This window comes from Phyllostomus hastatus, unplaced genomic scaffold (genome assembly GCF_019186645.2).
Source record: "Phyllostomus hastatus isolate PE091 unplaced genomic scaffold, TTU_PhHast_1.1 phas_scaffold_501, whole genome shotgun sequence".
NCBI classification, from domain to species: Eukaryota; Metazoa; Chordata; class Mammalia; order Chiroptera; family Phyllostomidae; genus Phyllostomus; species Phyllostomus hastatus.
In genome coordinates, this window is record NW_025334033.1 from 66,561,295 (window position 1) to 66,588,780 (window position 27,486).

General features: G+C 49.4%; 2 protein-coding genes across 5 annotated transcripts in view; both read left to right on the top strand.

The window, feature by feature from the left end:
• The window catches only part of AK7 (adenylate kinase 7), a 60,456-nt gene extending 45,789 nt beyond the window's left edge, over nucleotides 1–14,667 (top strand). The window contains exons 13-18 of the mRNA XM_045823058.1: nucleotides 1,202–1,330; nucleotides 1,493–1,558; nucleotides 7,678–7,875; nucleotides 10,722–10,942; nucleotides 13,275–13,433; nucleotides 14,132–14,667. Coding sequence (XP_045679014.1) covers nucleotides 1,202–1,330; nucleotides 1,493–1,558; nucleotides 7,678–7,875; nucleotides 10,722–10,942; nucleotides 13,275–13,433; nucleotides 14,132–14,170 — 812 coding nt within the window. The 3' untranslated portion in view covers nucleotides 14,171–14,667. The remainder of the gene's footprint in view (nucleotides 1–1,201; nucleotides 1,331–1,492; nucleotides 1,559–7,677; nucleotides 7,876–10,721; nucleotides 10,943–13,274; nucleotides 13,434–14,131) is intronic.
• Nucleotides 14,668–23,400: 8,733 nt separating this feature from the next.
• PAPOLA (poly(A) polymerase alpha) overlaps nucleotides 23,401–27,486 on the top strand; it is a 61,193-nt gene continuing 57,107 nt past the window's right edge. For all 4 annotated transcript variants that reach the window (XM_045823624.1, XM_045823626.1, XM_045823625.1 and 1 more), the window contains exon 1: nucleotides 23,401–23,623. In XM_045823624.1, coding sequence (XP_045679580.1) covers nucleotides 23,616–23,623 — 8 coding nt within the window. In that variant the 5' untranslated portion in view covers nucleotides 23,401–23,615. The remainder of the gene's footprint in view (nucleotides 23,624–27,486) is intronic.

The following is a 27,486-nucleotide window of genomic DNA, read 5'->3' on the forward strand; positions in this document are numbered from 1 at the left end:
TTGTGGCGTCTGTGTGGGGGAGGGAGAAACTTACTCCCCTAGCCTTTTTTTGGCTGGTCTGATCATTAAATCTACAGGAGACAGATTTTAATGAAAGATGATAATTGAGTTCACTTACATATGTGTATGCATGGGAGCCCCCCCACACATGAGGGGGTCAGAGGGCACACATACGTGAGAGGTTCAGTGACAGGAAGGGAACTGAGGTGTACGTGACCTTCTGAGCCCAGCACGAGGCTCAGAGGGGAGGAAGGTCATTGCAGGGTGCTAAGAAGGGCGGGTGTTCGGTAATGAGTAGTTTGTGCTGCTGTACAGATAAGGTAAATAAAAAAAAATTCTGGTGATAATTCTTGCTATGGACAAGGTCCCTAGTTTAAGTTCTTTAAGGGAGAGTTAAAAGTTTCTCATGACCTCGAAGGGTTTCAACTGCCTTTAGTTCACAATCATTCACAGGTCGAAGTGGCACGTTTTGGGGAGGCCTGTTCTGAACCCCTACATTTTTAATCACTGTGACAGTTTTAGAACAAACCGCCCCCTTCTCCAGCCTCCCCAAGCAAAGGCAGCAGCCAAGGCTTGAAAGGACCCGCCCCGTGGGGCCAAGGTCAGAAATGCCATGAGAACTGGAAAAGACAGGTTGCAGGGCGGGGCCCTGGTCTGCGGCTTTGCAGAGAAGGGAGAGAGGGGTGCCTCTGAGGCTCAGATCAAGGCTGGCTTTTATTCAAATGCCGCAGATGTTTATCGAGCCCCTCCTAGTAATAAATCATGTGCAGCAAAGTACATGCACACTGTCTCAATTCACAAAACAGGAGCGTTTACCATCATGTATTAAGGTTATGGAGGTATCATACCAAAACAGAACTGAGTAAACCCCACGGTTAAGTCGGGACACTCTGGATTCCTCCGCTTACTCCACAGTCGACGACTCCCAGAAGCCGTGACCCCAGAAGACACTCTGGAAATCCAAACATTAGCATTTGCTTCTGTTCTTCCCTGGAGACCAGTTCACTGGGTTCTCCTGCGTCGCTGTGTATTAGAATTCACACATCATGCGTGAAATGCCAAACCACATAATTTCCACTTTAATGGAAACGTAAGGGATGCTCAGTAGTAACTTTGACTATGTGATCATTTTTCAGATGACCCTAGGATGTAACCTTTATGTAGAATGGGACTCCATAATATATTTTTTTCTTTTTATCAGGCCGGCTGGAAGATCAATATGTAATTCGATTTATAAGAGAAAAGCTGAAATCTATGCCTTGCAGGAATCAAGGTTACATTTTGGACGGATTCCCAAAGACCTATGATCAGGCCAAAGACCTGTTCAGCCGTAAGTTTGAATATTTACATCCAGATGAGTTGCAGCTTTACTGTTCAGAGCAAGAGTCGCTCAGCTGGAATTAGTGACTGCTAGTTAAAATAGTTTCATTTTTTGAGCTATCCATAGTAATACTATGTAACAAACATGGCGATGTATATTTTGTTTTCTCAGAAGAGGAGGAAGAGGAGGAAGAGACCAGGGGCAAAACGTTTCCCTTTGATAAATTAATCATGCCTGGTAAGTCTGAAACACTTCTCCAAGGTCATATTTAAAGGAATGTCGTTTGATATCTCTTTTGTCCCAGAATAATCTTTTCAGTGTTAATAAAGTAGTGCTTTGAAGGGAATAAAAAAGTCAAATGATACACTCAAGGTCACATTTCCAAACTAAAGCATGTGGGGGGAGAGGTACATATCAGGGACGTTGAAGTTCTTTGGGGCTGTGCATTTTTCTGCCGCTCCCTCCCGGAACAAAGCAAAACGCCGCCCTTCTGTGGACAGACGCCCTGACTTCTGAGTCCGCTGGCCAGACCCCCGGGGGCAGAGCGCGGCGGCTCCGACCTGCCGCAGGAGCCAGGGAGGCCACGATGTTTTCCAGAAGGCGTTCAGAATCCAGAACCGAGACAGGGCAGGTAAAAAGCTTTTCAGTTCACGGTTAACTCCGCAGCAAGTTGGATTCCGTCATCTATTGACCCAGAGATTTCACAATGTCCTTTTGAAAGAGAAGTTTAAACAACTCATCCCGCGAAAAAAGGAGTTGCTGAGTAACTAGCAGGCATTTTCTCTGACCTTGCCATGAACTTTAAAAGTTTCTCTCTCTCCCTTTTAAATCATTCTGCGTGAGGTGTACTCATAGGAAACAATTTTTGGTCACAGGGTAAATACAAGCTATTTTCAACAACTTCGTACAAGATTATGCTGCAGAGGGGGAGAAAGCCCCCTCCCTTATTTAGTTCTTACAGTTGGGCTAACAGTAAAATGATAAAATTGGCGCAAGCCTAGAGTAAAAGGAAAAAACCAACTCAATACATGCGCACGTGAGAATCATAAGAACTTGCACGGGCCTTAATGAGACTCAGAGAAATGATGGACCAGGCACCTTTTTACACTTTGTAGACAAAGGAAAGTCCAAAGTAAACAATAACTTGAGACCTGCGCAGAAGGAAGGAAGTTGGTGCTCATTAAAGAGGAATCTAAGCAAGTTTTGGGGATTCCTCTCCGTGAGGGATCTAAACAAGGCGAGGCTTGACGGGCGGACCAGGAAAGGTGGCCTGAGGCTTGTTTAGGCTGGCTCCCCACTCGGGGTTCTCTTTTTTCTTTTAATTTAATTTTCATCATTGTTCAAGTACAGTTTTCTGTCCTTTACTCCCATTCCAGCCCACCCACCCATCCCTCCCACCTCCCTCCCATTTCTACCCACCCCCCTCCCCACCCCTCCCCCGTTTGTGTCCATGTGTCCTTCATACTTGTTCCCGTGAACCCTTCCCATTGTCCCCTGAAACTCCCTCCCCTCTCCCCTCTGGTCACTGTCAGCCTGTCCTCTATTTCAGTGTCTTTGGTTATATTTTGCTTGTTTCTTTGTTTTGTTGTTTAGGTTCCTGTTAAAGGTGAGATCATATGGTATTTGTCTTTCACCTCCTGGCTTGTTTCACTTAGCATAATGCTCTCCAGCTCCATCCAAGCTGTTGCGAAGGGTAGGAGCTCCTTCTTTCTCTCTGCTGCATAGAATTCCACTGTGTAAATGTACCAAGTTTTTTTATCTTAACTCTGGCGATGGATCAGGGGACCAGCACTCAGCCCTCAGGAGCAGGGAGGGTGCTGGTCACGTGGCAGATGTATCTCCTGCTCTAAGGAGGACAGAGAGGGCAGGGCTTTCTTCTTGTCCATACAGTTCTTTTCTAGAGATTTTCTTTCTTTATTTTTAAAGAGAAGGGAAGGGAAGGAGAAAGGGAGAGAAACAACAATGCGCAAGAGATACACTGATTGGTTACCTCTCACATGTCCCCAGCTGGGGACCCGGCCTGCCACCCAGGCATGTGCCCTGACTGGGAATTGAACCAGCGACCCTCTGGTTCACAGGTTGGCGCTCAATCCACTGAGCCACACTAGCCAGGGTGCACAGATAGTTTTTTAAGTAAGTTTAACTCAAAATAACCAATATACCATGGTGGGGGATGTTGGGGTATCCTGCCCTGGGCCCCGACACCTGTAACTCAGAAGGGCGTGCTCAGCTGTGTCCAAGTCCCCAAGGAAGCCGGCTCACAGCCGTCGCCCTCTCTCCTCTTGGTCCAGGCCAGCTTACAAGGAAGCGCAGGGGAGCGCAGAGACCCCCCGCAGGCAGCCATCCTCAGGGATGGAGGGCTGTGGCAGGAACGCGGAAGGGGTGGGTTATCTCCAATTTCCCATTCCCGGAGGTCTTCCTCCCAGAAAGTTAAAAAAGAAAGTCGATTGCTGTCAATAACCAGGTCTAGCCAGTTAACGAGAGCTCATCACTCCTGGGCAACGTGCATTCACTGCAAACTGTCGTAAATCCTCACGTCCTCAGTGAGGTGTAAATAGAGATCATTTGGCTCAGCTGGCCATCCGTCTAACACCGGGCAGCACTGGACACAGCAGCCCCGGGAGCCTTCCCCCAGGCCTGCAGGGCAGAAGTGACGCCCAGGTTTACCGTTCCAGAAGCCAGAGCCCAGGGACTCAGCCAAGTCCACTTCACTGGGGCACGGCCGGGCTTACATTCCGACCCAGCTGTCCTCGCCCCGCTGCCTCCAAACCCCAGAGGTAATGGAAGCCCTCCATAAGACGAGGAAAGAGAAACAGTGGTAAAATGACAAAGGACTCTGAATCGTGATCTGCTGGGCTGCCCTCTCTTTGTTGGACACGGTCGGAACACGTTCTGAGATGTTATCTCTTCGGAATGTTTAGTGTGTTTTTGGTAAATGACTCTCTTCCCAGAAATGACTGTTGTATCTTGATCTCCCTAAAAGCAGTTAGAGCACTGTCTCATTTGCAACCCGCAGGATCTTAATGTATGGAGGTGCCTGAGGAAACACACCAGAGGCTGATGCCATTGGAGGAAGAATTTATGAGGTTTCCCCGGGGAAGGGGCGTGCAGGGCGGCAGGAGGGAGTGCCAGGCTGGGGCAGGAGGCAGGGGCAAACCGAGAGCGCAGCCTTTCCTGGGGTTTCCGTGGGCCAGGCACGGCCAGGCAGAGTAAACAGCTTCTCTAGAGGACTGGATGGTTTGCGTAATTCCAGAGGGCTTGGGTCTCTCGTTGCCTGGTACCGAGCGGTGGGTGGTTTCCGGCGAGGGGGGCGTTGGCCTGCACACGGGAGGCTTGCTGCCAGTTAAGTTGTTGACTGTCTTCAGAAGCCTGGGAGGGGCGACTGCCCCTCCCCAGGTCAGGAAGGCCCCCCCTCAAGATGTCAAAGCATCTTAAGATACGGAAAATAACAGGATTAATACGAGCACCCACGCTTGATGTGAGTGGTGACACAGTGGAATCTGTGGTCACCTAGTCTGGGATAAATCATTGTATTCACCTCTGCTGTTAGCGTATGTCCGTTGTGATTCTATTCAGATCTCCTGGTTGAAAGAGGCAATTTAAAGTTACACCTATCTGATGAATATGGAAACATTTGTTAAAACTTAGGTTTTCACAGGACTCCAGATAGCCAAACACAGTGGCGGCTTTGTTCTGTATGACCTTACCAAGCAGAGATCTGCCGCTCGCTATCCACGGTCCGCCAGCACAAGAAGGGCAGACATTCTGAATAATTATCTCAAGGTACTGCAAAATCCTGAAGTGCCCCCCAAGTCATAAGAGAAAAAGGACTCTTAAAAATATACCACTTAGTAGGAAATAGGTATCATCATATTAAAATTCTTTGAAAACTGGAAGCGAAATATGTCAGTCATTACTCACAATTGGATCAACTGCAATCTTCCATCTCCTAATCGCTGGGAAAAAAATACAATGTTGTATTTTGAAATTCGTAGATTAGTAACAGTACTTTAAAATTCTTTAAGAATTTATTTTTAGAGACAGAGAGAGATACATATCAATTTGTTGTTCCACTTATTTATGCATTCATTGGTTGATTCTTTTTAAAATTATATTGTATTGATTATGCTGTTACAGTTGTCCTGACTTTTCCCCCTTTGCCCCCCTCCACCCAGCACCCCCACTCCCTCAGACAATGCCCCCACCATTGTTCATGTCCATGGGTCATGTGTGTAGGTTTTTTGGCTGCTCCATTTCCTATACTGCACTGTATGTCCCCGCGGCTATTCTGTAACTGCCCATTTGTACTTCCTAACCCCCTCACCTCTTCGTCCATCTCCCCACACCCGCCTCCCATCTGGCAACCATCAGAATGTTCTCTGTATCCGTGATTCTGTCTCTGCCCTTCTTGTTTGCCTAGTTTGTTTTTTAGATTCAATTGTTGATAGATATGTATTTTCTTAAAGATTTTGTTTATTTATTTTTTAGAGAGGGAAGGGAGGGAGAAAGAGAGAGAGAGAGAGAGAAACATTAATGTGTGGTTGCTAGGGCTATGGCCTGCAACCCAGGCATGTGCCCTGACTGGGAATCAAACCTGAGACACTTTGGTTCACAGCCCGCGCTCAATCCACTGAGCTACGCCAGCCAGGGCTTAGATATGTATTTTTTGCCATTCTATTGTTCATAGTTTTTACCTTCTTTTTCTTAAGTAAGTCCCTTTAACATTTTATATAATAATGGTTTGGCGATGATGAGCTCCTTTAGTTTCTTCTTGTCCGGGAAGCTCTTTATCTGCCCTTCGATTCTAAATGAGAGCTTTGCCGGGTAGAGCAATCTTGGCCGTAGGTCCCTGCTTTTCATGACATTGAATACTTTTTGCCAACCCCTTCCAGCCTGTAAGGTTTCTTTTGAGAAATCAGCCAACAGTCTTACGGGGACTCCCCTGTAGATGACAAACTGCTTTTCTCTTGCTGCTTTTGAGATTCTCTCTTTATCTTTAACCTTTGGCATTTTAATTACGCTGTGTCCTGGAGTGGGCCTCTTTGGGTCCATCTGTTTGGGACTCTCTGCGCTTCCTGGAGTTTCACAAACTTTGAAAAACTTTGTGTTCACTCGTAACACATGAAGCGGACCATGTTCACAGGTCTTCCATGTGCCCCGTGGGCACGCCCTGCTCTGGGCTCTGCACTTAACACTGTTTCCAAAAAGATCTTCTTTATTTTTAGAGAGGGGGAAGGGAGGAAGAAAGAGAGGGAGAGAGACATCTATCAATTGCCTCACATGCCTCCAACCATGGGCCTGGCCTGCAACCCAGGCGTGTGCCCTGACCACGGGTCAGACCAGCGACCTTTCAGTGTGTGGGACGACGCCCAACCCACTGAGCCATGCCAGTCAGGGCAACACTTACTTTTCTTGCTCATTCAAGAAAGCATATTAGCATGCAATGAAGTGAGAATGGCATTACTATGTGGCAAACCAATACAACTGGGCAATAAAAATCCAGTCTTTCCCAGGCTTTCTGGGGTAGCCAGCTGTTTATAATGTCCATGGCTGCTGGTCAGGGCGCCAGGATATTCTGGACCTGCTGAGACCATCAGAGAACAGTAACTCACCTAGAAAGTTAATTTCACTGACCTGCACTTCAACCATTCATTCACTCACTCAAACATCCACTGAACCTGTACTAGACGCTGGAGAAGCAGCCGCTTCCATGGTTTAAAAGAAGATCACGGGCGGGTGAAATGACGCTGTCATTGACATGGCCCGTGGGTCAAAACTTAGCAAGGCACTGGCTGTGTTGCATGGGGACATAGATGTTTCGTAGCTAGCGGCATAAAGTGAGGAAAGTGCTGGATCCATGGAAAAGTAAACTCTCCAGGGGGTCCCCGATTTTCTATTAATTTGGCAAATCAGCCATTAAAGCATATTGCTCACAGCTGCCGATCTCTTCGGCAATTGACTGGGAAGCTGATGGTAGATACCACAGGGTTATTAAAGATGTGCTATTTGCAATTTCTGCTGCTTCTGTTGGAAGGAAGGAAGGAAGGAAGGGAGGGAGGGAGGAAGGAAGGAAGGAAAAGGGAGAGGGGAAGGAAAAATGGGAGGGAGGAGAAAAAAAATAAATCCTATGAACACCAAGTGGCAGGGCCTCAGGGGGCAGTCTCTGAAAAGACCCCTGATTTGCATGCTCTCACCCTCCACCGTGTTAGGCCATTTGCAGCTGCTCGAGGTCTCGTGCTCTCTCTCTCGGTCTCAGTCCTGGCTGCCAAGCAGATGTTTTCCTGTCTCCCTGCACCTGCTGTTTATGTAACCTGCAGCGTCACCGGGTTAACTGAGGAGCTTCTCCTTCTCCCCAGAATTCGTCTGTGCGCTGGACGCCTCGGATGAGTTCCTCAAGTTCCGGGTGATGAATCTTCCCGAGAGCTTTGTGGCGGGCACCCACTACAGCCAGGACCGGTTCCTCCGGGCCCTGACCAACTACCGGGACATCAATACTGAAGACGAGACGGTCCTCAACTATTTTGACGAAGTGGAAATCCACCCGATACATATCGGTATGAAATGAACTAAAAAGTAATATGAGTGTGGAGAGCCACCACCAAGTGTCAGGACCACGCCCCCCTCCGTCCCCCCTAGCCAACCCCAGAGCAAGTCTCAGGCTGGGCTGGGGGGAGGGTGGAAGCACTGGAGACTCGTGGGGTATACGGGGCGCTTCCCCTGGGGAGTCCTCCTTGAGAATTTGGAGGTGGAGTGTTATTGTTACATGAAAACATATGGGTGTATTATGAAGTGCAAGACCAACATTTTAAAGGGCATCTCAAAGAAATGTGTTTGCTGCCAGCTGCTTTGGGCCATGCCCCTGTCTTCCTTGGGGACAGTGTTCCATTATGGTAGCATTGTGGACACTATGTGCTCTTCACAGAGCCCTACCTGGCCTTTAGATCAGCCGGCTGACCCCCCCTCCGTGTCCCCCATAGCTACTCAGAAAAGCAAATAGTTCTTCACTGTGTTTCTCCATGTTTCCTCTAAACACTGTACTCTGAGCTTAGCTCACAGCAGGCACCCAGGAAACATGATCTCTCGTCATCCTCACCATCACCGTCACCATTCGTGACTCCAAGTCCCAGCTGCCATAGCTGTTTCCACTCCCCTTGGCGTGGTGAGACCCCGAACTTCCTTTCTGGTTCTCTGGGCACTTGACACTTCCTCCTCCATTGGCGAGAAAGCCTTGCTGCCAGCTTAGTGGCCAGGCCGACCCCTCGGGCCTCCCGAGGCCTCTCTTAGCCCCCAAGAGCCAGAAGGGGCAGCATTTGGACTCTGGAGTATCGGGAGGCTTAGAGCTGAGGCCAACAGGACAGCAGATTCCAGGTCTGGCCCTGCCTCGGTTTCCCCACCTGTGGGACAGGAGAATACTCCCTGGCTCGGGGTGTGTGCCAGGTGGCGGAGATGACAGACAGGACGTTTCCGGCACACTGAAGGGGTTTCAGCAAGTGCTCATTTGGTTTTCACTGCCAACACTGAGGCATAAAATGGCCCACTAAGAAATAAAAGATAATGCTGCTCGTGAATCCTTCTCTGTTTCCCACCTTTGGAAGGGTTTGGGTTTGGCCCTCCTCTGCCTGCGTCTGTGCATGTTGGGTGCATTTTACATATTTCATAGGTAAAGCAAAGGCTCTGATACCTACTCCTATGGGAAGTCCTTTACCGTCTTTAATGAGAGAACTAAGAAAAAATGGTGAACACATTCCACAAAAACAGTACTTGTCATCCTTTCAGTGAAACTCCAGCAAGGACTTACGGAAAGACCGGGAGAGCCCCAGGGAGGAGGGACGGAGTGGCCACTGTGTTCCCGGCCCCTTCTGTGCCCGAAACTCCATGCTGGCGACGGGGAGATAATGAAAGCCAAGGGGAGCCAGAAATCATAAGGACAGGTGTGGGGGAGGGGATCAAGGTCAGGCATGCAGCCTGGCTTCAGGAGGGTCTGGAGCGGCCTGGAATGATGCTGGCGCCTGCATCCTCTCTCTGCGTCTGAATTCCACTGCTCTCTCACGTCCCTTGCCTCTCTCGCTCTTTGGACCAGAATCTCTCTCGCTCTCCTCCCGGTTGACATGGTGGCTGGGGGCTACTCTGTGATCCGGAGTTTCCGTGTTATACTGGAGCCACGCCTGGGGCTGGACGTGACTTTCGGCCCCAATCCCACACTCCAGAAGGGCAAGTCGGAGGGCCCGTGGTGGCCCCGTGGTTGTGGTCGGGTGCCCCTCCCTGCCCACTCCAAAGCTCTCCCCCCTCCCCCCGGGTCAGAGCAGAGGTGTCGCTGGGGGCAGCACTGTCCTGGGCAAGACCCTCCTCTAAAAGAGAGCGAACCTTTTCAAAAATGTTTCAGAGCCTTTCCAAGCACACTGAGGTAGTAATTGCTCTTCTAGAGGAATCAGGGGGAAATATTTAAATGTCAGCATTCAAGCACCTGCAGATGTGAGTTTCGGTTTTTGTCTTTCTTTGGCTTGCTTCCGCCCACTAACGGATACATTGGCCCTGTTCTTCCCATCTACCCATGTCAGAATCTGGCAGTGCCTTTGGTCTAGGTCAAGGTCAAACATGGGGAGGGGAAGGGAGCATCACCCTGGCTGTGCACGGGTGAGAGATTACCGGGAGGGAGGGGGGGTGCTGAGCATCGCAGTGCATCCACTGCGCGGCCTCCCGTGCAGACATCTTCCAAGAACACCCACGACAGTGGCATGCAGTTGGCTCTTTAGTGACTGAGGGGGGCTTATGGTTACCAACAAGCCTTTTCTTCTTTTTTTTCTTGCCCCTGATATTAACATTAGTCATACAGTCTGGAGTTCGGACTTATTCCTATTCAAGTAGGCTAACTGAAATGTTTAGTTTAGTTTGTTTGTTTTTTTTTAAATAAATTTTAAAAATGTCCCAGAATAACCGATTCTCAGAAACAAAACAAAAGAAACCAGGAAATCACCCGGTCTGGCCTCCAACAAGGGTAGGACTTCCTCCTGTGGAAACCCCCATTTGAAGTGTTCCAGTCTTTGCTTGAATGCTTCCAGGACGGAGAACTCACTCCTTTTGAGGAAGCCCATTCCCCCTCATCCATCCACTCACGTCAACAGTGACTGTCAGAAACGCAGTGACCGGAGCCCATTCCCCCCCGCCCCCAGCCCCATGTCTGCCAGACACCGGTCTGACATGTGCCAGCGAGACAAGAAACTCTGAACTGGGCTGGCAGCTGGAGAAGGAAACCCCAGTGCGGTAACTTACATAACCCGTCACCGCAGGGTCACAGTGATGAACAGCTTCCTCCCGGGCGCGGTCTCAGGACGCGCAGCAGGCGCGGGCCCGGGATGCGAGTTGTGCTGATCGCCTTCCTCCTCTCTCCCGGTGCTGAAAGATGTAGGGAAACTGGAAGACGCGGAGAACAGACTCATTATCAAACGGCTCATCAAGGAGATCGGGGAGCCTCGAAATTACGGTCTAACCGAGGAAGAGAAGGCAGAAGAGGAGCGGAGGGTTGCTGAGGAAGCCCTGGCCAAGGAGGCGGCGGCGAAAGCAGCCCACGAGCGCAAGGAAGCCAAGGAGAGGGCAGAGAAGATCGCCCGATGGGAGGAATGGGTGAGTGCGCATGTGCGGGGGCTTGAGCGCGCCTGTGCACCCCGCCCCCCCACCAAGCCATTTAGGCCAGTTACACTTCCCATCCCACGAACGCTGTCACAGAAACACCCCCAAACACGCTTTGTTTGCCAGTTTGTTTGGTAATTTGTACCATTTTAAAAACGATGCCCGCAATCGTTTGCTGAGTATAAGTAACTGCAACCACTAGCCATTGCGGGCGGTACGGGTGACACGCATCTCTGTAGAGGGGAACGTTCCCCTGCGTGTCGACCTGAACGAGGGCGGTCAGCCTCATCCCCTCCCCGCCCCTGTCCCCCAGGTCACCTCCCACAGCAGCACTCAGAGACACGCGGCTCCCCCCCCCCCCCACTTCTCACCGGAGTCATCCAGGGGCTGTGCCCCCCAACCACGCCCCGCCATCTGCATGCAGCCGCCTCCCACGCAGCCTCTAAAACACAGGTGCCCTGCAGCCCTTCTCTGCTTAGCCTCTTCACACGCTGTCCACGCGGGGGATGGCCGTCCGAATCCCTTCTCGTGGCCCCCCAGGTCCTCGGGGACCTGCCGCTCCTGTGGCTTCCCAGTGCATCTAAACATGCGCCATCTGCGTGACTTCTTTTTTTTTTTTTTTGAGTTTTTACTAGAAATCATCTTTTTAATGAGGCCTTTCCTGGATATCAGCTATATGTAAAATTGCAACCCCTGCCTCTCCCCAGAACATGTCGTATCCCCTTTTACACTTTTTAATTTCCTTCTTTGTGCTTATTCTACCTAATGTACGGAGGAAGGAAGGGAGGGAGGGAGGGAGGAAGAGGGGAGGGGAGGGGAGGAAGGGTGTCTTCATGCATACACCTCAGGGTCCCTGATTGTCCCTCAGCATAAACTTCTAGGTGTGCTGGGTCAAACTCTGCCCACCTGCTTTAATTTTTGATCTCTGTTTCTGAGCCACCCTTCAGCAAGGGTGAACACGTTGTTGACTGGAGCGTTTCCCCACGCCTCCTCCAACACCGCTTTTTCCTTGTGCCCACACGTGCCGCTCCGATAAAGAAAAGCCGATCTCGTGGTTTTATTCGTTTCTCTGATCACAAGTTTAATGAGTTTTCCTCTGCTCGTGAGGAATTTACACCACCTCTCATGCACGTTTTCTCTGCTCATGCCTGAGCTGTGTATTTTTTTTTTCTTATCCTTTTGCAAGGACAACTCCTGACAAGGTAGCACAAGAAAAACAGGAATAGCCCCAGGAGACAACAGCCTCCCACATTGTCCAAACCCAGCTCCACTCTGCGTGTGACTCCCTGGCCCAGTTTCTCCATCTGCTAGTTACTATCTGGGAAATTAAGACGATTATAGCACCGACTCATGGAGGGGCCGTGGTGATTAAAGAGTTAATATGTGTACAAACATGCAGGCAGTGCCTGGCCAATGGCGTGAGTTCCCACAACATCTTAGCTGTTTATAGTTTGTTGCAAATAGTTTTTTTCATCTCTTGGTTTAACATCATTTATGGTGTTTTTTCTGGTCATAAGAACGTTTCTGTTTCTTTGTAGTCAAATCTATCCGTCTCTTCCCATTTTAGTTTTTGGGTTTGCTATCTTGCTGGGAAAGACTTCTTTTAAAAAAAAAAAAAAAAGAAAAAAGAAAAGAAAACCAGGACACTTTAACTTGCAAGCGACAAAAAGGCAAATTTAAAATGGCTTAGAAATCAAGAACACGGGTGGGTTCGCGTAACGGAAAGTCCGGAGGGCGGGCCTTCAGGCGAGGCTGGAGAGGGTGGCTCGGGTGATGTCACCAAGGACCAGGGCCCCTCTCTCTGCTGCACGTCCTGTGTCAGCGTCATCCTGGGGCTCTTCCTCACGTGTTCATGGGCGGGAGGGGGGCTGGCCTGGTGGTCTTCAGTCCCACCTAAAGCACTAGGCTGAGGAGGAAGATTTCTCGAAGGAAATGTGGAATTATTTTTCCCAAGGAAGGGCAGCTGCATGCTGAGCAAGGGGATAACACGTGGCCGCCAGACCCACACCTCAGACCTTCTGTGAGCACGTCTGTGATTTTCCTTTTCCCTCCCTCCCTCCCTCCCTCACTTCTGTTCCTTCCTTCCTCTAGGCAGCTAGAAATTATTTTTGTCTAAGAAGTTGAGGTAGGAGTCCAGTCCATTATTTTCTAAACGACTAGCTCATCGTTACACATACTCTCTGCCGGTTGGAAATGCCATCTTTATAATAACAACGTGCTGAACGTTTATAGCACCGTCTAGTTCCGAGGCCTTGCGGGCCGAGTCGTGTGAAGGTGTTCTCCTTTTTCTGACTGTTCGCCCCGCCCCCGAACGCTCCCCTGGCAGAACAAACGACTGGAGGAAGTGAAAAAGGAAGAGCGGGAGCTGCTGCAGGCGCAGTCCGCCCCCCTGAGAAACTATCTGATGACCTACGTCATGCCCACGCTCATGCAGGGCCTCAGCGAGTGCTGCAAGGTCAGGCCGGAGGACCCTGTTGATTTTCTGGTGAGAGATTTTTTTTTGTTTTTAGTATCAGTTTGAAAATAAAATGTACCTGAATCTGCATGGGAAGGCAGTTGACATAGAGAAATGGTGTGTCTGGTAAAGTAGCTTCTGATACCTTCACAGTTTACAATAAGATCAAAAAATTTTTATTGAATTTCTTGGGTGTCATTGGTTAGTAGAATCATATAGGTTTCAGGTGTACATACAGCTCTATAACACATCATCTCTACACTGTACTGTGTGCTCACCACCCGAAGTCAAGTCTCCTTCCATCACCATTGACCTCCCCGTTTACCCTCTTGCCTCCCCCTCCCTCCTTCCCCTCTGGTCATCACCGTATGCTTTGAGGGTGGGTTTTGGTGTTTTTTTTTTACTATTCCTTCATCTTTATTCATGTAGCATCCCAACCCCCTTCCCTCTAATAGCCATCACTCAATCTGTTCTCTGCATCTATGGTCTATTTCTATTCTGTTTGTTTATTTTGCTCATTAGGTTCCATATATAAGTGAAATCATGTGGTACTTGTCCTTCTCTGACTAGCTTATTTCCCTTAGCTATTTTTATTACTCGTTTGAAAGTAAGCTTTATGTACTTTTATTTTTAATTGTAAACATTAGTAGTACACATATATGACTCATAAATATCTTGCAATACCTACTAATTGTTGACTTGCCTTTTTATCTTTCTTTCACTTCCAGGCAGAGTATCTCTTCAGAAACAATCCTGCAACACAGTGAAGCTGGAGAAACCTTGTGCCATAACCCTCCACGGAACTAGAGATGACTTTGACACTGTAATGTGAAAAACTGCATTAAAACCCGCTTTCCCAGTTTTCAGAAAATTGTTTTTCCTGCAAGCAAATATTTTATTAAGTGAGATTATTATCAAACGCTGCGTGGTGACGAGTGACTGCATCATTAAAACTATACTGGGAAGGTAAACTCGGTGAGGCGTCTGTGGCACAGCTGTGGGATGAACCTTGATTTGATATTTCATTCTTAGCGTAAGTCATCTGCATGCTAATATTTCCGGTAATTTACAGTGTGGAGAAAATCAGACAACATATTACTTGAACACGTGGGCTAATGAATCTGTACAATTTTTCATGGCCCAGATACCCGTGTGTGTGGGGGCTCCGCCCACAGGGCCCCCCCCCCCAGCCACCACGGATGAGAATGAGTCTACGAAGACATGATCTGCTTGGGGAGGAAAGGTGGGCAATCTCTCAAAGGAGAAGGGCCAAGAGCCTGTTCCTCAATGGGCTTTTATAGGGTTCATTTGCACAGGAATACAGGTAAAGCTCATTAATCATTGCCAGGAAGTAGGGATCAAACAATAGATAACAAAGAACTCTGAGGGCCTATTTTGAGTCAGGGTCAGATAGCTAAAGAGCAGTAAAACTTTGAGGAACAAATTTACTTCTTGCTTGGACCCTTATCATTTAATTGAGAGCATTCTAAACAAAGCAGGTTTCACAGGATTTTACATATTCTTTCTTAGGCCTGATTGCCCAGGGAACCCGCCCTTTCCAGCACAGGGCTGCACCACCCTCCATCATTGTTTCAGGCTTAGGTGGAGCAAGGGAAGTAAGGCAGCCAGGAGATTAGGAGATTTCTCGAAGAGGGAATGAGGACTCAGGCTTTGTTAAAGCCGAGGGGCGAGGGTCCATCACCCCCTTTTGCTGTAGCCCCCAAAGTCCTTCACTGGGGGTCTCCCACGTGATCGTGCCTGTCTTAAGTCGTCCCCCCTTTGGGGAATCTTACCCATCATTGGCTAACCGACCAAGCATTGGGGGCCAGTTATGGATGAAGTAAAAGGAGCAGAAGCGGCACTCCTGCCAGGGAGATAAGCTTTTGTCTCCTTAGTTTCTTACAGTCCAAGGTTGCTCCCTCAGCCATAGCCTTGGTGGGGGTTACAGCTTCTGAAACCAGGCAGGGTGGTTCCCAACACCAGTGGTATTAGAAATGGAAATAAATTAGGACTGTTTATGCTTTGTTGAATCACAGTGAATCAGATGTGATTGGTTTCCACAAGGCTGCTTTTTGAGTTCAGGGTCAGGACCCCAAGCAATATGTCAGAAAGCACTGGAGACCTCTTCGTGGAAAAATTCATGTAACAGAATGAAGAATTCTAGTATTTGTGATACTTAGAAAATTGTCAAATATTTTTAGCAAACTAACTGTACAGTGTAGGCGTAAGCAATCAATCCTGGTGGTCTCTTCCAGCATTAAAAGCCTTATAATTCACAGGGCTTTTAGAATGAGAAATTTGTTTAGGTCTATTTTAATGGTGTATCTATATGATCCCTTTGGATAATGTTAGGTGCATATACTGTGCTATTTTTTTTTAGCGCCCCGCTGGGGAGGGCACTATTTTTTTTATTGTGGTAAAACACAACATAAAATTCAGCATCATAACCATGTGAGATGTATAAGTCCGTGGCACTAAGCACACTCACGGTGCTGTAAGTGCACCACTGTCCAGCTCCAGAACATTCTATTGCCCTACATGAAACCCGCATTAAGCAATCACTCCTTGTTGTCCCCTCTCCACCAGCTCCTAGCAACCACTAACCTGATTTCTGTCTCTGTGAGTTTCTCTATTCTGGACATTTTCAATAAACAGAATCATCTGATACGTGGCCTTTTGTGTCTGGCTTCTTTCACTCAGCATGTTTTCAAGGGTCATCCGAGTCACAGCATGTGTCAGTACTCCATTCTTTTTTTTTCGTGGCTGAGTAAAATTCCGTCGTGTGGGGAGACCACATTTGGTTTAACCATTCGTTGGTGGACACTTGGGTTGTTTCCACCTTTAAATATAGTGAACACAGCTGCTATGAACATCTGAGGTCAAGTTCTTGCTTGAACACCTGACATCAATTCTTCTGGGCAGACCCCTAGGAATAGAATTGCTGTCATATGGTAACCGCACGTTTAACTTATTGAGGAACTGCCGTTCTGTTCTTCCACAGTGGCCGCATCATTTTACATTTCCAGCAGCCGTGTGAGGATTCTAATTTCTCTGTATCCTTACCAACACCTATAATTCGTATGTGTGTGTGCGTGTGTATTTAAGGGTAATGAAGCGTGTATCACATTGTGCCTAAGCATCCTTCCACGTGCCTGCTGGCTACTTATACATCTTCTCCGGAGAACTGTATAGTCAAGTCCTTTGCTCACTTTTTATATGGGTTGTTGATCTCTTGTTATTGAATTATAAGAATTCTTATATATTCTAAATATAAGACACATCAGATATATGATTTGCAAATATTTCCTCCCATTTAGTGGCTTGTCTTTTCACCTTCTTGATGACCCCCTTTAAGGTACAAAAGTTTTTACTTTTTAAAAAAATATTTATTTTTAGAGAGTGGGGGGAGAAAGAGAGGGAGAGAAACATTGATGTGTGAGAGAAACATTGACTGGTTGCCTCTTTCACAGCGCTAGGGGGGACCCAGCCCGCTACCCAGGTATGTGCCCTGACTGGGAATCGAACCGGCAACCTTTTGGTCTGCAGGGTGGTGCTCAATCCACTGAACCACACCTGCCAGGACAAAAGTTTTTAATTTTGATGACGTCCAATTTACCCTTATTCTTTTTCCTTTTCTTTCACCGGTCTATTTCTGACCCTTATATTTTAATAAAAAATACTAAGTAAATAAAAAGAACACATTTTCAGCAGTTCGAAGTCCTTAGTCTTTGTAATACCTACCTCTTCATGTCTTCCTGATGGTTACATTTCATGACACTGCTTCTTACTTCACTGAGCAAACCCAAGCAATCAGAAGAGAGTCTGCCCGCCTCTTCCCCCTCCAGCCTCGTGTCCTGGCCCAGGACACAACCTTCTCCTACCTGGATTGCTGCTGTCACCCTGCCTGCTCCTTTCGGTGACAACTCTCGACATGTCAGCAGGGACATCCTGTTGAAGCAGAAACCAGGTCTGCGCGAAGCCCTCCGCTGCCTTCCCCGCCCACACAGACTGAAAGGCCACGTCCTGACCTGGGTCTGGGAGGCCCGACAGCCTGTCCCCTCGGGAGCTCACTGTCCATCTCCCTCACTTCGAGCCTCATTGCCAAGTACAGTCTGTCGGGGGGTCTTCGCCTGGGCTGCTTGGCTCACTCTCATTGTATCCACGCTCAGCGCAGACAGCCCCTCCTCAGAGGCCTCCCCACATCGTCCTCTCCGCGACACCCCACCGTTTCTTTCCTCTGCTCACCTGGACCTCACTTTGTCTGCCTACGCATCTCTTGTCTCTCTCCCCCACCGAAAGGGAAACCTCCCCTCCATGAGGGCAAGGTTTTTGTTTCGCTTCTGTGGATCTCTAGGGACTAAAAACGTACATAGCGCACAGTAGAAGTACAATAAGTTAGTGAATAAAAGCCATTTAGCTGAACTTTTTTGCACAGCTGTTTTTTTAAATAACTAATTCCAATGTTCAGTCCTTCTTTAGTCCATATGGCTGTGATGGGACACTTAAGTAACTCTGAGGGTCGCCGAGAAGCTTCCCTAGTGCCACTTTGGTAGAAGAGGGTATGGGGGGATAAGTGGTGATGGAAGGCGGCTAGACTTAGGGGGCCGTGAACATACAAGACGACGCGCAGATGGCGTATTACAGAGTTGTACACCTGAAGCCTATGTGATTTATTAACCAAGGTCAGCCCAATACATTCAATTAAAAAAATTTAAATTAATCAGAATGTGATACAAATTTTGCATTTAGTATATTTGGATGTGGCACCACTGTGGGTGTTACACACAGTCAGTCTGGTGGATAGGCCAGGCCAGCTCTGAGATGGGCCCCCCCACGGTGATCTCCACCCACAGGTGTTTGCACTTCTGAGTAACCTCCTCTCTGAGTGTGGGTGGATTATTTCAATCCGAGGGAACACGACAACGCTTAGGTGATGGGAGACCTCGGATGATACCAGCCGGCTCTGTCGTCTTCTCCACCCAAGAAAGAAGCTTTGATGAAGCATGCTGCCGCGTCGGAGAGACCCCCTTGGCCAGGAGCTGGGAGGGCACTTAGCAAACAGCCAGCAGGACACTGACACCTTCAACCTAACAGCTTCCAGGAACTGAGTCCGCCAGCAGACAGGGATGGAAGTGAATCCCGGGGGTCTGAGGATGAGACCCCAGTCCTAATGCCATGAAGGCAGCCTTGTTGAGAGACCCTGAAGCAGAGGGCCCAACTAAGCCATGTCCGAACTCCTGACCCACCGAAACTGATTGATAAAGCCTGTGTTGTTTTAAGCAGCTTAAAGCTTGTGGCAGTTGCCCCACCGCAATAACTAATCTAATGATTAATAGGCATTATTACCTCCCAGGAGCTGACAATCTGCGGACCACTGTTAGGGACTGAATGTTTGCATGTCTCCAAATTTGTATGTGTAAGCTCTACTGCCCACCCCACCCCCCACCCCCCCGGCTGTGATTGTTTGGAGACGAGGCTTCCAGGGAATTAAGGTTAAGTGAGGTCACAAGGGTGGGCCCGGATCCAGCAGGATTAGTCTCCCTTGCACTGGAGCAAACATGCAAGTGCTTTCGCTTTGTCTCTGCCTGGCGAGGGCACGGTGACACACGGCCGTCCACAAGTCAGGAAGAGAGCCCTTGTCGGAAAGCGGCCGTGTTGGCGCTGAGATCTGACTTCTCAGCCTCTGGAAGTGAAATAAATGCCTGGGGTTTAAGCCACTCATTCTGTGGTACTTTGTTATGGCAGCTCATGCTGGGATAATTACAACTGTTTTTTGTTTGTTTGTTTTAGCCAGATTAACTGCAGAATTGAAATGATTGAATTGAAATGCCCGGGCCAGTCCAAGTTGTCTTTGACCAATCAGTCACGACGTAATTCTTTCAGTGCCAGTCTGTGCCAACTGCTCTTCCGTGCTTTGGGCTTCCACGAGTATTAAACAGTATAATCTGAGTCCCTACCTTCATGGAGCTTATATTTTAGTGAGGATGACAGAATAAATAATTGTAAAAATTACCAAGGAAGTTCTGGTTATGCGATCAGGACTATAATGCAAATAAACAAAGTTTGGATGAGTGGTCTGGGAAGGCATCCGTGAGGCGGTGACCTGCGACCTTTGACAGACTGAGGAGGCAACCACTGAACTAGGCAGTGCTGCAGAGGGAGACAAGGGTGGAGGCTCGAGGGAGCTTTGCGTGTCAAGACCAAGAAGAGGCCAGGAGGGTTGCAGCGCAGCAGGGAAAGGGGAAGAGTCTGGGACGAGGCTGGAGAGAAAAGCCCGATTACACACGGCATTACTGAAGCCACGAAACTGGGGTTGGGTACCGGGGTGAGAACATCTCCAGCACGTTCTGAAAATCAGCTACTGCATGGACAACGGACGGGAGAAAGGCAGGAGTGGAAGTGGGAGGAGAACCGGGCCTACGACAATGGTCTGAGACAAGACGGGGGCCAAGAAGGGGACGGTGGCCGTGGAGACGGAGAAAAGGGGGTGGATTTCCAATGGATCTGGGAGGTGGGATCAGTGGGACTTGATCACAGGTTGGATATGGTTACTGAGGGAAAGGAAGAAACCAAGGATACGGATTTGCTGTAGAAACCAGCAGACGCAGCAGTTTGGGCTGGTTCTATCCAGCATGCTGTTGTGGTTCTTTCTTGCATGCAAATGGCAGATGATACATTCTTTAGAACATAAACTAACAAACACCTAAAAGGGGAATGAGAATCTAATGCAAAGACAGCTTGAGTACAACACTCATTCGATGGAAATGCTTCTGTTATTTTTACTTAGTGACTCATAAATCTGGTTTCTGATGAAACTTTTTTAAAAGCATGCACCATTAATAGTCCAATGAATCAGCGTACTTTATTTTTGGGATAGAACCCTGCATGGCACACAGTATCTGCAATTATCACCCCCTAAGCGACACTGAAACACAATCCAGGTAGTCCCCACAATGGGAAGAGGTTCTGTGCTCAGACACATTTGTGTACATTGTTTTTTTTTTTCACTCGAATGCACCGTGGACCTAAGAGAACCAGTTTCAGAATCCTCCCCACTGTGTATGACGTCGTTGTGTGGACCGCGCAATCTGAAGGCTACTTAACACCAGCTGAGAGCACCGCCCCACTCTGAGCGGCTGGCAGAAACGGCTGGGCTGGGGCAAGGGCCGGCTGCAGGGCAGCCAGTAGTAGTGGAGACCGGCGGCAGCCGCAGGGAGTGGGCAGGGGCTCGGAGGACGAGCAAGGCGGGGCTCACAGTACGGAGAGCGTCCCAGTCAATGCACTGGTAGTTGGCTTTAGCTCTCGTTCCCCTTTCCGTGGCTCAAGTTTTACCCTTAACTGGGTCCTACACGTTAGGGCCACGCAAACGCCTCGCTCCTTACTCAGGTGTGACATTTTCGTTGCCTAAGACTGGGTGTACGTAAGTCGCTTCCAGAACTTGATTCCACTGACACCTGAGTCTTGCTTGCAGAGGTTAGGACCTCTGTCTCCAGCCCCTGAAGCATGTTTTCAGCGGCCTGACACACATTTCCGAAGGTCTCACGGGGGCTGCAAAACCCAGTCGTATCAAGCTCACCCACGCAGTTATCTTCCTGTCTTGTTTCAGTCACCCGGAGCCCCCTTCACCCTGACACCCTCCCTAGAACCTTCGTGATCCTTTCTACCTTCCACAGCATCACCGCCCCCAACCAGGATTAACTGCATTGCCGACATCTCTCGCAATCCGCTTCCTTCTCTACTTCGAGCTTCATCATCTCTTACCTCACCTATCCTCCCACTCCAGAGTCTCCCCCAGGGCAAACGCATTCCCTGCCCTTTGAGCGATCTTTCAGAAAACAGCTCATTCCGTTTCGAAACTTCCGATGGCTCCCCCATCCACAAAAAGGTAAAATCCAAAGCTCCCAGCACGGCCTCAGCTCCAAGCCAGCACCCCGGGGAGGGCCGGTCTGGCTCCCGGGATTCTCACGCCGATTCACTTGATTCACTTCGTTCGTGGTTCCCAACCACAACACCCTGCAGCTCCCACCTCTGTTGTGGGTTTACTACCGGCCCCGGCCCCCTGGAATTCGGAGTCTGGTGCGCCCGAGGTCTCCACGGTGTTTCTCACAGTGGAGAGGGGCCCGGCCTGGCACCTTTCGCTCCGCGTTTTCGTTTGTTCGTCTTTTCCTCTACCTGATACACTTCTCGAACCTTAAGTTTTCTCGACAGGATGTCTTCTCCCTCCTCCGCCCCTTCCTTCTCCCTTCTTCTTTTTTAAAGTTCTTCCCTCTTGCCCACGTGCTCTCCTCCCCCTGTCCACGTCCTGAATCCTCATTTTCCTGCCAGGGCATTTCTCAAGTCGCCTGCTGGGGGAAATCTGCCTTGACTCCACCTGCAAACACAGTTCCTTTCAGCGGTCTTCGGCAAGCGACCTGGCGCGGAGCACGCCCCGGGCCCTGAGCGAACCCCTGCTGCGGGAGGCTGGAACGGAGACGCTGCTACGGGGCTACCGCGGATCCCCGTCCGCCTCCTCTTCAGGCCGCGCCGCCAGGGAGTGGGCGGCCGTGGGCGAGCTCGGGAAGGCCCCAGTCTTGACTTCACCGAGTGTACCATCAGCGCCTATCGGTGCAGCAGGTTCAAGAGCGCCGGCTTAACGCTTTATCGTGCTCTCTGGATCCCAGATTTTCCGTCTTTGGAGGACAGGCCCACCGCGGGGTCCTTAACCAAGGCCACCCCCGGGACAGAAGGGTAAGCAGTGAGCACAAGCACTGAGAATCAAGGTCAAGTCTGTCTCCAGAGAGTGCTGTTCCACGGAAAGGGCGGTCACAGAGACCATTGAAAATTTTCTAGGAGCTACATTGAACGTGTAAAAAGAAAACAGGTGAAAGTAACTTTCGTGGTGTCCCCTTTAATGGCTGGGGCCCTGCGCTTTCCCCGCCGACCTACAGTCCCCGCGCGCTCGCCCCACCGGATGTCCGGGGGGCGGGAAGGGGGAAGCCCTCCGCCAGACTTCCGGAGTGCGTTTACAGAATCCGGAACGTCGCCGGCCGCATTCGACCCCTTCCCGCCCCTGCCTTCCAACCACGCGCGCGACGCTTTACGCCGCGTTCCAATTCGACGCCGGGAGCCTCGGGGCCGAGTCCGGCTCGGGCACGGTGTCCCCGCCTTCCGCCGGGGGCGTGGGCGCGGGCCCCCGGGCCCCACCCCGGGGAGAGACGAGGGCCGGGAAACGCCGCCTCCGGGAAACGGCGGCCGCAGCAGCAGCGCCCGCCCAAGTTTCCATACTTCGTTCGAGTGTGAAATGAACTCGGGTTTGTCCCTGTCCCACCCCGAGAGGTTACTCATTCAACAAACACTCCTCGAGCCCCTGAGCACAAGCCCTCGGGGAGCCGACAGCCGAAAGGCGCCGTCGCGGGGGAAGGTGCGTCTCAGGGGCACCTCCGCGCCCCCCGCACCAGCTCCGCTAAGGACCCCGCTGGCATGGCCACGTTGAACGGAAAGGGGTTTATTTCCGTTTTGCAGAGCAGCGCGAAGCGCTTCAGCAGTAACCTCTTACACCCCAAGGCCCCGGCCCCACGTGGCCGCGTCCTGAGTCCCGCTCTCGGGCGGCACACCGGACACGCGTGGGTGCCTCGGTTCCTTCTAAGCGCCTCCACAGGCGCCATTCGAGGGGAGGCGCAGCCGCCGCGACCTCAGGCGACACGAACCGCGGGACCTCACAATGCGCCGGAAGCCGCTCCTCGCGGTCCCGGGGCCTCCCGGGGTCCTTCCTCGCGCGGTCTGGGCCTCGACGCCCCCCGGCTCGGAAGGGAGCGTCCCCGCAAGACCGACGCCCCGCTACGGAAGCGACCCGCACCATTCCCATGTCACTCACAGTACCCCTAGCAAAAACGTGACGGGTTTGGAGCGGAAATTGCTCGACCGCCGTCCCCCTCACGAACTACCTTTCCCGTGAGGCTTCGCGGCGCCGGGTAGCCTCTGCGCAGGCGCGCGCACGGCGTGCGTGACGGCGTCAGCAGTTCTAGAACGTTGCTGTGGTAGCGCTCGGGCGCCATGTTAGGACGAAGGGGAAGGAGGAGAAGCGCTTAAAGCGGCGGGAGCGGGTGCGGGAGTGGGGTTGGACCCAGGGCTGCGGCAGGCCCCCCTCCCTCCCGCCTCAGTGGATCATGCCCAGGGCGGCAGCGGCGGCGGTTGCGGGGGGGAAGTGACTGGGCGGTGCCGGCGCAGGAAACGATGCCGTTGTAAGTAATTTGTATTCTGTTTTCTTCCGCACGCCGACGGGGCCTTGGGGGCGTCGGGGGAGAAGGAGGGGGTGGTGCACGAGCGGGGCCGTCGCCCCATGGGGGCGGCCGGCGGGACTGGGGCTCTTCCTGTTTCCTCATCCACTCGCTGCCGCACTTCCCCTTGTGCTCGGTTCCCACTTCCCCCACCTCTTCCTGGCTTCTGCAGCCGTCGGTCCGGGGGCCTTCCCCTTCCGGAAGAGCCAGGGAAACCTCCATCCCCATCACTGCCCCTTCTCCGCTCCGGCCGAAAACCCCGAACTGCGTCCGGCGGCGGTGGGGAAGGGAGGCCCTGCTGCTCGCGGGGTCTGCACGTGGGGTGCGGGCTCGCCCGCCGCGCCTCCCCGGCGCATTTCGCGGCTCCAGTTTCCTGTCTACCTGCGCTGCGTCCCTGTCTTCCCGTTCCCGAGATGCCCAAATCGTGCGCCAGTGTTAACCCGCGTCCACGTTGGAGGTGGCCTGAGCACTAGTTAAAAAGCACCGTTTTGGGTGTTGAGCCTGGCTATTTGAACCCTTCCTCCACCCAGTCGTTCCACCACCAGGAAAGGGGCACTTGCCGGGTGCCTCCGAAACGCGCCAGGTTCTGGCTTGCTCGCCCTGTTTTGTTTTGGTGGAGCAGGATTGCAAGCAGCTTCCTCCTCCTCCACCTCGTAGTGATGCTTCTGTGTTTTTCTGCTTGTAGACGTAAAGCCAGTCCATATGTGCATTCTAATCTCACTAGGCCTACATTTTATCCACCCCCCCACCCGACCCCGCTTATAGTTCTCAATGGAAGTTCTCCCTTTCTCATTGAAAGGATGAGATGTAATTTTAGAAATCGTTGCTGGGGTAGAAAGATTACAGCTTGTGTTCTGCGTTTACACAGCAGTGTTGAGGCCTAAATAGTGAGACTGCATTTCTTTCATTTTTGAAGATTTCAGAGTAAGAGTTCCCGTCTGAGACGAGGGACCGAGTTTTCTTGGCAGCCTCAAAACGAAGCATGTAATTGACATTTGAAGTTTTACTTCAATGCAAAAGAAAGGTTTTTTGATTTCTAGACACCTATTGTAGCACACCTATGTTTTTTTTAAAGATAATTTCTTTTTTGCACCTATTACCGATTGTAGTTTTCTGATTTTCTTTATACAAGGTGGGCAAAAGTAGGTTTATAGTTGTGAGTACGCAGAACAGCTTATTCTTGAATTATTACTTGTTACTTATTGCATTTTCCATATGTGCATCTGTAAACCTACTTTTGCCTCACCCTGTGTGTGAGTATCCGTGTGTGTGTGTGTGTCTGCCTTCACAGGTGAGGCTCTAACTTTGACACAGGCTTTAAGGACATCTATTGCATTTTACACGATATTTTTAAAAAATTTCATACTCCTCATCCATTCCAGTCATTTTAGGAGGCTTATCAACATATATCTGTAATGAGAATATTTATTAGTTTTAATTAAATATGCAGACCTAAGAACTTAGAATCTACAAGATCCCCATTGTCTCATCCTGTCATGGAAAGTTAAAAAGAGGCACCAGGAGAACCGAGTCTGAACAAGATTTCTGTGGCCTTTTTCAGTTCAGCAGCAATTAAAATAAACCTAAATGTTTTCAGTGATGCCATGTGACTCCTTTGTGTTAGCTGACATTTTATTGCTTCCTTTGAAAAGGGGGCTACTCTTTCTGATAATCATGTCGGCATTAAAAACGAATTATGATAGAAATGTATGAGCTGTAATGAGGGAACAAGTAGTAATTTGTCTTAATTTTTGGAAATTAAAATTCCTTTATACCTACTTTTTCCAAGTTTTCTTTGAGGAGGGAGGTGTGTATTTCCTTAGAAAACGTAGGAGCGTCAAGTTCTTCGACAGTGTTTCCAGTGTATAGGATGGAAACAGAGTCAAGACAGCACACGTGCACGCGGGCATGGCCTTTCCAGTGTGTTTCTGGCATGTGGACAATGGGGCCCGTTTTTCATTATTTCTCCCTCTCAATTTTAGCCCTAAGTGTGTAGCAGAAAGACCAAAGCTTGCCTAGTTCAATAGACCTTTTCCCTCGTCAGTTTGCTTTGTTTTTCATGTTCTGGTGTCCCGCTGACATTAGCTTTGTTTCTTTGGTGTTTTGAGTTGTGATTTTCTGGTTTATATTTGACTTCACTTTCATTTTTGGTATGCCAGTCCTGTCCAGTTTGGGCAGGTGGGTAGGGTTGAAACGTAGGCCATAGGTGAGTTGTTAGAATGGACCAAATAAAAATGGATTATTGAAGTTGAGATCATTATAAAACATTGTGAACAAGTGTCCATATTTGCCTAAAAGTCATGTAATTGCATATACAGTTTTGAAAGACTCATATGATTTAAGAGCCATGGTGATGGAAGCTTCCAACAATTTGACAGTAGTGAGATTCATTAATACAGTGTTTCACATGGTATGATTGCTGTTTTGGGCTGTATAATTCTTTTCATGGGGCGGTCCTGCGTATTGTAGCATGGTTAACAGCATCCTTGACCTCTGGTAGATTTCGGAAGCTGGCCCCCCACCCCCCCCACCCCAGTAGTGATGACCAAAAAAGATAATGCAAAATGTGCTCTGGGGGCAAAATCTTTGTAATGAAGAACCAGTGCATCAATACAGAGCATAATGCCCTTATGGAAACCTTATTCAGATTTCTGCCCTGCTGTGTGCGGGTCAGGTTGTTATTTGTGTCAGTTTAGTTTTGGCTGTCAGACTTTAAGGTGAGTAACCAGTGTCAGGGGCCTGGCATTCATGTCACATTCATAGACTGTTGTGGAAGTTACCTGAAGAGATATTTAGCAAGACTGGGGGGAGACAAGAGCTTTTCTCCCAAGTATTTGTGAGCTGTCGCAAAGTAAAGAAGAATTGAAGTATTTTCATGTAGCCATCACAGGTACGTTTGGGATCTGTTGGTGGATAATACTGTGTGGAGCAGTGGTCCACAGACGTCCTCTGTGGACACCTGTGGGGGCGGGGGGGGGGAGCCTGAGACCCTTTCGAGGGAGTGTGCAAACCCAGACTGTTTCCTAGCAGTGCCCAGACGATAGGTCTTCTGCTCTGCTGACACTGGCACCAGCGGGGCAGTGCCCATGGCTTCGAGAGAATCAAGGCAGAGGCGTCATGCTGTCCTAGTGGTCATATTTCTTCACTGCATGCACAGCTTTAAAAAAGTCCTTGATGAAGCTGTCATGCTAATTTTATTAAATCTTAACCCTTGAGTTTGTTTTTTAAATATGCTATCGTAAAATGGGAAGTAAGCATAAAGCTGTATACCAAAATGTAGAATGGTTGTTTTGAGAACTCATGTATGATTGATTTGTGAGCTAAACCAGTGCTTTTCTCACGGAGTTCTATTTTTACCTGAAAGAACAAGTGATGAACCATGGGCATTCATACTTGACTATTGAGCATTTACCTGCAAATAAAGTGAGCCTGTATCTTTAAGGAAAATAACACCGTATTTGTGGCCAATGATAAAATGTGAGCTTTCAAGCAAAAATTAGGACTTTGGAAAGCTCATTTTTGCCATTGTGAGCTTGGCAGCATCCCAGCAATGTAAAATGTTTCTACTTAGATTGGTGGTGATATTAATGAATATAGTTTTTAAAATATTTTTTGATAGCGTATGATGATGTGTCAACATTTGGAAGATATGTATAATTCAGTGAGCCCACATCTTCGCCCATCACCAATCATGGTGTAATAAAAGTATACATGGGTGAAAGGTACATTGAATGTGCAAGACAGACCAATGGATTTTATTTTTTATTTTATTTTCAGACATTTTATTTACTTTTTTTAACATTTCTTTTTTTAAAAGATTTTATTTA